This window comes from Hakea prostrata, chromosome 1 (assembly GCF_041222555.1).
Source record: "Hakea prostrata isolate BN-2017 chromosome 1, UWA_Hpros_2, whole genome shotgun sequence".
NCBI lineage: Eukaryota > Viridiplantae > Streptophyta > Magnoliopsida > Proteales > Proteaceae > Hakea > Hakea prostrata.
In genome coordinates, this window is record NC_142600.1 from 15781014 (window position 1) to 15790689 (window position 9676).

The following is a 9676-nucleotide window of genomic DNA, read 5'->3' on the forward strand; positions in this document are numbered from 1 at the left end:
CTAATTTTAAAAATTGTAGATAATATCATTGAGATTTGTCTCATCCAACTTTATGAGCATGCTCGACATGCCAAGACATGGAACTGGTCATTTTGAACTTGCAACCATGTAGCTTGGTATACTAACTTATTTTATTCATTTTTCCTTTCTTTTAATAGAGAGTATTTTATTCACATCATTTTCAGCATTAGTAAATTTATTTTTTTTGTCATTTTTAATCTCTTTTTGAAGATGAGTGTATTTTTCAAGGGAAATATTTGAATATTTAAATTTTACAAGTTTAGTCTTTCTGATGAATCCAAATATGACATAATCTTGTTGGGAAGTTGAGATTGTCTCTTGTTCAACTTATAATGATGCTTTGTTCGATGAAGCACTGATGGTAGTTGAATTTCAGATTAGATTTCTATCTATTGTGGTACTGCAATCAAAATATTAGAACAATGCCAGAGTCCGTGATCTTTTCTAACAAAATACGTTTAGATTAGAGGATAATTAATATATAAAGAAATCAGATGGTGGGATGATCATACAGTTCAATTAAAACCAGCTACCTAGAGTTATGATATTTTCTCATAGAACATATTTAGGTTAAAAAATAACCAACATATCAAGAAGTCAGATGATGGGATGAACCTCAAACTCAAGTAAAGTTCAATGTCCGGGATATCTAACAAGTGAGGAAAATCAGAGTTTGATCTGATGGTTATAGGATTACATTGGCTAATCCAAGTTCTAATAGTTAAAATGTGAAACTGTAATTTTGAATATCAAAGGAGAAATCAGAAATATAATTTGAATTATGTTAATCAGTTCTGCAAGATAATTAAACAGTAACTTCATCTGAGTGGGTTTGAACCCCAGATAATCAAAAATTATATACTCAACAAATACACACCTTATATTCCACTAAAGTCAGATTATATGCCTTGTAATTTGGGCCAAGCATAGATAGTATTCTTTAATTTAAATTATGAGATAGACTGTTATTTGATTCTAAATTAATAATTAAACAAGCTCAAACAAATACAATGCAGAGGGTATTACTTTTGATCAAAAACCATATCTACTTCTTCCTTCAAAAACAACAAGTCTACCATTCATCTATAGTTCAATTGTAAGAAATGGACTTGCAAGAACACATCTCCATATTGTAAGAAATGGATTTGCAAGAACACATCACACATGCGTATGGAGGTGCATCATTACTAGTGAATAGAAAAGCAGCTACAATTTCATATAACAAACAACAATCTTAGATCCTAAAATTTCATTATCACAAACAACAATCTTAGATCCTTCTAACTACTGTTAACTACCGATTAAGAGTGGTCATCAACTGTTGGTAAAACCTTCAAATATGACCAAGTACCTGCATGAAGAATCAAAAAAAGGATCGGAAGGCAGGTGTCACTAAATGTTGAACTTTTCAGTCCTCATTCTTGATGTCAGGCTTGGATTCTTCGTCATCATCCTCTATCTTAGGAGCCAAGTAATATCTGACATATCCCATTTCTGCAATCTTGTATTCAACCACAACAGGCAAATCCGAAGATAAGCTAATAGTAACAGTGCTGGACAACGGACCAGCCTTAGTGAAAGAATTCATATATCTCAGGGCAAACGTCAATGACACTGGCTGCTGCATCTCTATGATGACAGCTTCATCTGGCTGTAACAGTTTAAATCGAAGAAGGATTAAAAGGGAAAGAACGAAATTAACAAAGATTAAATAAAAGACAGAGTAGAAAGCAGAGAGGCTGTCCCCATTTAAAGATTATGATCGAATGAAATTTGTAGAAGAAACGAAACGCCAAATGGACATACCTTGTCGACAGAGGCGTTCTGCCTGCAAACAATATTTGCAGTTCCAATATCACCCCTTGACGAAAACTTTACGCCTTCTTTTGTCACCGAGATCACAACTGCAAAAACCATCACCCCAAGGGATTAAAATTAACGAATGGGTTTTGTCTTTGAATTCAACAAATTGAATCGCGAACACAATATGTTGAATCAAATGAAAACTATGTGTTTAACAGTTACCAGTATCGCCAATGGAGCTGAGATCCTTGCAAATTCTGCCGAACTCAGACGAAGGCATGCGAACAATGGCCTGGTACTCTGCTTCGGGGATTCCAAGATGCTCGCTATCGATGTCCATTAGCTTCATCTCAAAATCTGCAATCTTATCTTGATCTTTTGATACATTCAGCGACCAGAAAAGCACAAATTTAATATCAGAACTCCATCAATGAATTCTTTAGATCTTCCGTGCAAAAAGAAGGAAAGAAGAAGGGGCAAAAACGAAAACCTAAGCGTGTACACAAAGAACACCAAACGCTTACGGAAATCATCAAGCAATAGAATAAATAGAAAAGAAATCAACAGAAAAAACCTAAAGAATAATCGAAAGAGAAGAATAAACGAAACGGGAAACGGAAAACAACTTACTAGGGCTTTCGAACATGAAAGTGACAGTGTCGCCGCCGTCATCGGCCTTGAGAGTGATGATATCTTCGTTGCCGGCACACTTGAGCATCTTGGACATGTTATTGAGGTTCATCCCCAAAGACAGATTCCTGTCGCAGCGGTAGTGATCGAAGCCCTCAGATCTGAGGAGGAGGGCTACAAGAGCAACATGGCTGGAATCCATAGCCTGAAGTGAGAATCCGGTGGCCGAGCAATCGAAGTTAGCATCGGTCACCAGGTCCCTGACCGCCTCAAGAACCTTCTTGAACAGACTCCCCTGCACAAGCCTCAGTTCCAACATCTTCAAGATTCACCCTGTTCGACGAAACCGTGAAAGCGGAATGCGTTTTACTCTTCGAAAGAAGAAAGGAAGACGAAACGACAGGCTCTAGGGTTCGGAAGGAAACAGAGAGGGAAATGTAGACTTTACAAAGCCGTGCAAGAATTTGTAAGGTGTCTCTCTCTTTTTTAAGCCTTCGAAACCTTTTAGTTGCATTGGCGGGAAATCCTGGCCTTCCCGCCAATGATTTACAACCGGCGCCAAGATAGACTTTTCAGGTATTTGGACATATGGTGATAAACCAGACTTTAAGTGAGAGATAAACGCTATTTCCTATTAATGTAATTGATTAAATATAAATACAATACTGAAGCAAAGCGAACGTGAGTTGTTGAACATTCGAAACAAAATCTAAAACTAAAAAACAAAACAAAAACAAAACAAAAAAGAATCATCAACATATAAAGTACAGATACATAAAGTCACCAATGACCAACACCAATACAAAAACTAAGTGGGAGCTGATACAAAATCTCACAAATGATCATGATAGAGTACGAATCAGTGATCCAAAAATGGTTACGTTTGATGAAAAAACCCGGAAGAAAAACACGATTGTGAGAAACAACAGATATCCGACAATAATGAAGCAAGATGTACCGAAACGAAGATCGACCAAAATATGGTAAAAAGTGCGAAAAATGAGAAAGAGAAGCTATGGAGAAGGGAGAGAAAATAAAAAAAAAAGTGGGAAAGGGGAAAGAACCCAACCCAAAAGCGCAAAGAATATCGCTAAAAGTTGGCGATATATTGCCGACAAATTGTTAAGTCAGTGTCAGGAGAGTCGCCCCCGGCGACACTCGACATATCCCGACGACGGGAGAAGATTCAATACTTCCTATTAATGTAATTGATTAAATATAAATACAATACTCAACCAAAGCAAACGTGAGTAACCAAATCTCATCATTTTTTTAATAGATTATCAAAGAAGAACCCCACCAAAACAAGGGAGCATACAAAATCGATCACACAATCTCCAAGGGAAAGCAAATTATCCAATGATCAAACCAAAGGGCTACCGAGGAAGACATGTTGCAGCTACTATGATTACTAAGGAACGTTCCCTGCCAGACGTATGTGTTCCAAGTACGACGCAAGCCATACTTGGTTACAGCTTCATTGGCAGCTCTAAATCCTTCACCGTAGGCTGTTGAGGTGTCATGGGCAATCTGCAGGTGCATGAAGAATTCACCTAGTTTATACTCAACATCAGATCTTCTACCTTTTTTCGATGACGAAGCTGTTGACGTGGATGGCATGCCTCTTGATCCAGGCATGACCTCTGACTCAAGCCACATGTAGGAGAGCACCTGACAGATGCCTTCTTCCACCTCAGGGATTAGATTGGGGTAACCTGCTTGATTTGAAAAATTATGAGGCACCCATGACGAAATGCTTCTTAACTGAAGGGTAGTGAAGGTAATCTCATATCAAGAAGTGGCATGAAGGTGGATAGGGGTCTGCGGATTCACATCCTCTATAATTCCTTTCCATACAATTCCCTGTAATTCCCTCATAAGATTTTGCCATGTGGCATTTAAGTAATTTAAAGATTATCCAATTTAAACTAAATTTTATTTTTATTTAAATTCACCCATAAATTTGAATTTTATTTAAACTCGAGTTTATTGGGTAACTTTTGGGTTACTTAAATGCCACATGGCACAATCCTATGAGATAATTACAAGGAATTGTATGGAAAGGAATTATAGAGGATGTGAATCCATTCATTTTACATTGCCTGGTAGCTGAAACCTTTATCCTAGAGAATGGAAGAAGGCCACATTGGATCTCTACTTGAATGGATAAAAGCATGGAAGAATTTTAACATCCTCAGTACTTCCATCAAAAAGGTGGAAGAACTTTTGCACTTTTACAGCTTGGTTTATCCGAATGGCAAGAAACAATAGCGTAACATGTACGAGAAGCTAGCCTCCTAAACAAATATAACGTAAACTTTGTTGTGAAAAATAACAACACAAGTGTACTTTATCGTAACAAGTAATATAATGATAAAAAAAAAAAAATTAAAAAAAATAAAAAATGTTCCCTCAAGCACTATAAATTAAGTATCAAATTAATTATACCAATTTTATTAGAATAAACAATAAAAAGAAAATTATCCTAGACTATAATGCAAATTGAAATTTAAATTGAGATTTATTAATAGCTAAAAACCTAAGGTCATATTTCATCAATTCCCACCCTTTTATCCCTCTTTATAATTTAACAAATATTTTTTGATTGATAGTCAAGATTCCCTTCACTATCTACTAGTCTCTCTCGAGTACCATCAAAATTCCCTCAATTGCTAACCCACTATATTTCTACGCGAGTTAAAACAACTAATAAATTAATAACTAAATTCTATGGATTCCCATGTAACAACTACACAAACCATCTAAGTATATCTCGATTTCCTACATGTAATTCATGGCTTTTACTCCAATGAACTAAACACATAAATCACCTTCTCAGTTCATTATGATTAACAAATCAAATTATTAGTGGTCAATTAATCAAAAGCATGAAGAATATAAATAAAAACTCAATCAAAGAAAACAATATTCAAAATTATATTGATGAATTCAATAGTGGAAATTCAACCATAGGATACATCTGATCCCTAGAAAAATTAAATTAGTTCGTACTATAAATTAAAAACATCCTATAAGAGTTCAAGAACATTGAAAGAAGATGAAGAACAACTTATTCCCAAACTTTAGATCTTCAAATCCAACTAACGTCTTCAAAATTCGTCCTCTACGCTCCTCCGAAGCTCCAAGAAAGTTCTCTATACTTTTCCAAAGCTCCCAAAAATGTTCCCCTTCTTATTGAAGTATGCTCTCTTTTTATAGATTAATTAAACTCTGAGGTTAAATCAAATTCAAAGTTCCTATCTGACTTAACCAAAGAGTGTTTTGACGTATGAATCGGACTAACTTAAAGATCTCCAATGCATAATCCCACCGTTGGATTTGAAGACCAAGAAGTCTTGATGCTCTCCTCCAAAAATCGGTTCGATCGGACACCATATGACTATCCAATGAAGGGTTTGATCAAAACTGAACAGAGACACTCAAAAACGGGATTTTTCTGTTTTCCTCTTTTGAATAGGATTATTTATCATTCTTTAAATAAGTCCCAAATAAAAAATAAAATATAGAAGCATGCAAAGACTCATTCTCTCCATGTTTTTGACTTGAGTAAGCTTTTAGAATGCACTGTAACTTGATGAATAAAATCCAATTTGGTTCCATTAAGACTTTCTTTACATAATTTTTCAATAATAACCTTACAAATTTGATTAATAATTTCCTACATATAAAAATAATAAATCTTAATTATAATTTGTTAGAAAATATATAAAATCATCAAAATTAGAGAAATTAAAGGAGATGGTGTAACCGAATCTTTTCTTATCATATTAAGCTCATTCACGAACAAGAAAATTACATCGTGATTGGGGCGAAACGACTAACCCTTATTAGAGCAAAGGCGAGGCGCCTTTAGCCTTTCTCTTTATTAGTAGTAAGTATAGTAGGGCCGTTGCGGAGGGTGGTCATAGATCAGCTGATCTGCCAGCCGAACGGATCTGTGGTAGGTGTACCACATGTAATTTGGACTTGACGGTGAATTGATATAAAACAATTGTAAGCACATGGAAATATAGTAAATTAATCGTCTAAAATAATATGCATGAAATCAACTTATTAGTGTTTAATGAGTATCGGGATGACACTGCTTCAGTAGTAAGAAATTCACAGGGGGCAAGCGTTGAAGGTGTAGTAGAGCATCTATGGAGCCTCCAACTCTATTCGTAAGGCTTAGTGTTGATGCCTCCTTTAAAGAAAAAGAGAAGAAAGGGGAAGTAGGTATAGTGATTACAGCCTACTTGGGAAGACCGTTAATAGTAGTTTCCATTCCACTGCAACCTAATTCTGAAGTGAAGCCTTGACTTTTAGATATAGGTTATTTTTTTGGATATGAGGTTCATTCGGGCAGTTTGTGCCCACCACAATTTACATCCTAGGGAGCTTTTTTATTTTAATGCCGCCGAGTGGGTGAGAACCCAAGACCTTCCCCAGGGAAGTTGGATCTTTACCCGCTTTAACCACCTTTGGCTAGACATGGATTATTATAAGCAGTAGGGGAAGGTTACGAATATATAGATGTAATATAGGATTCTCAAGCGCTAAAAAAAATATGAAGTAATAAATTCCATTATACAAAATGCATCATATTCTAAATAAGTATTTTAATATCAATATTGATATTGAAAGCAAAAATAATTCATGTAAATCTAGTGATTTGGAGTAATTAATAGAACTTACATTTGTCATGAGCAATAGATGCATAAACATTATTCGCATGTTAGTTGTTTATTATTTATTGTCCTCAACTGTTCACCATTGTCATTCTATTTTTCGTTTTCCTCTCTCAAGAGAGAAAATAAATATGATGACAAACTTCAAATGAAAAGTTTGAGATATTGAAGGAAACTAACGAGGTAATTAGTGATATTTTGAAAATGTCCATAGTTATTTCTTTGTATCAACAAGATTTTGATCTATCACCAAATATACATCAGATAGAGACAAAGACATACATATATAGAAACATTTAAAAATTTTGTACATGGAATTAAAGAAAAAAAAAATCTAAGAGTATTTTCTGTAGCCCCTTTAAAATGAGTGATTGTCTTAAATAAAATAAATGACACGGTATCTTTGCTTAAAATCAAATATTCAAGTTGCCCCTAATTGGTCAAACATTTTGACAGTTAACTTTGAATTATAAAATATCCAATATAACTCTAAGACTATATAGAGATGAAAATAATCTTCAATTAATTTTCCTTCATTTTGCTCCCAAGGTGGGTGAAGGGAGCCGAACCACCACCACCACTCCCCTACATGCCACCTCCACCCTCTCCCCTTGTTAGAGATCATCTCGAATCACGTCTTCTTCTTATATCTACACTTCTTTTCGTAACCCTAATCTATAGTTGCTCTTCTGCAGCCACCATTTCAAACACCATGCCCGCAAAACCAAACCCTGGTAGAGTTGGTGGAAACAAAACCCATGTGTGCTCAATCTGCCACAAATGCCACTACAATGGTGGTAATAGTGTAGTGACTTCATCTTCAGATGGTCTAGCGGCTGTAGGCAAGAGACACCGTGATTTCGATCTCAACTTACCTTATTTGCCTGAATCTTGGTTTGTTCTTTGGGTTATTGGTCGGAGGAAACTGAATTCAGATGATGGAGAGTTGGAGAGTCCTCACCCTCAGAAGAACCTCCCCTTTTCGGTTTCCACGACATTAATACTAATAGAGAATGTTAACCAGCTGTGTAATTCTTTTGTTCTTTTTTTTTTCTCCATATTTTAGATTTAGATTGTTAAGGTAGTCTATACAGAAAATCTTTCATTCATTATTTGTGAACTCTATTTTTTTAAATTATGAAATTGATTCGAATTTGATTCAATATTTTCAATTCAATTTGGGATTTTTACAATATTAGAGGTTATGGCGGAGTAGCGTTGCAAAATTGAGTCAGTGGGTAGAGTTGTTAGATGCTGAGTCAGTTTCAATTGGTCCATCGTGAGAGACCATGATGAGGCCAAGAGCAAGGTAATCCTCTTTGGAAGATGGGTTGATGTCGAAACGTGGACAATTAGAGTGCTTTCTATTTGCCCATTGCCCAAGGCAGTGAAGATCCATGTCTTCATGGTGAAACAACGATGTTGCTGTTCTTAGGGCTTCCATGGCCACCTCAACTTCTTCTACAGTTCTATTATTATTGTTGATTTTAAAGCAAGAGGGGGCTGTGGTCGCTGGTAGGGGAGGAGTTGAACAATTAATGAGGATAATTTGTAATATTTGAACTTAAGCAAAGATACGCCGTAGAATTTAGCATACTTAAGGTGACAATCAAGAATTTGAAGCCCACTTAAGATGCGATGCAAATAACTCAAAAATCAGTGTAAGAATGATGAATATAGATTTGTGCGGTTAGTCAACACAAACAAGGAATTCATAACCCATTTGAAGGATCACCACCTAGCTGCCTTTGCAGCAAGAAGATCCAGACCTTGAAATTTACAGGCGTCAAACGGATTGGGAGTCAAAGATACCAATGGATTTGAACAGTGGCTTTGTCACGAGCCCAACACTGCGTAGCTTTTTCCTAATATCAACTATGGGCTTTGCAAGCCCAACAAATCTTTGAACACCTTAAATGTTTTGGGTTTTAATGATGATCTGTGGGCTTTAGTTATTTCATGAGTGACACAATGGATGCTACTATACTCTTCTTAGCAGCTTGGAGATCCCATTCCATTTATTTTAGTCTCCAAAGTATGAATGGGTAGATTGTTAAGGGTCTGTCTAGTTACATGAATTCAGGGATTTTCAGATTCATGAATGCAAGATTTATACCCATTTGGTTGTGAAAATCTTTAGGTTTCATAAATCTAGAGATGATCTTTTTACACTAAAATCGTGAATTTGTAGATTTATGGGTATGTGATGAAATCTAGAGATTTTACCCTTGCTATAAAAGCACTAAACATTTGCGCATTCACAAAATTCATGTCAACCAAATAATTTTTCATAATGAAATTTCCACAAATTCAGGTTAACCAAATAGTTAGTTTTATGAATTATGACTCCATAGATTTGAAATCTCCAGTTTTTTGTGCCTTAATACATGTCACTCAAAAACCATATATGCATGTATAATCCATTAGTCATCATTTTCTTTCAATTTATTTTATTTAAATTGTTTAAGAGAGAGGGACACTTTAAAAAACTCCCATGGTAGAATACACCAATCAATGTGATAAAATATTATCAT

General features: G+C 35.4%; 1 protein-coding gene across 1 annotated transcript; it reads right to left on the reverse strand.

Moving 5' to 3' along the window:
* Positions 1-219: 219 nt before the first annotated feature.
* LOC149027833 (DNA sliding clamp PCNA) lies at positions 220-2981 on the reverse strand. The gene is made up of 4 exons (XM_089166255.1): positions 2455-2981; positions 2047-2199; positions 1828-1925; positions 220-1672 (listed from the first exon to the last, which is right to left on the reverse strand). The coding sequence occupies exons 1-4, from the start codon at positions 2771-2773 to the stop codon at positions 1430-1432; spliced, it is 813 nt and encodes a 270-aa protein (XP_089022381.1). The 5' UTR covers positions 2774-2981; the 3' UTR covers positions 220-1429.
* Between the last annotated feature and the right edge of the window lie 6695 nt (positions 2982-9676).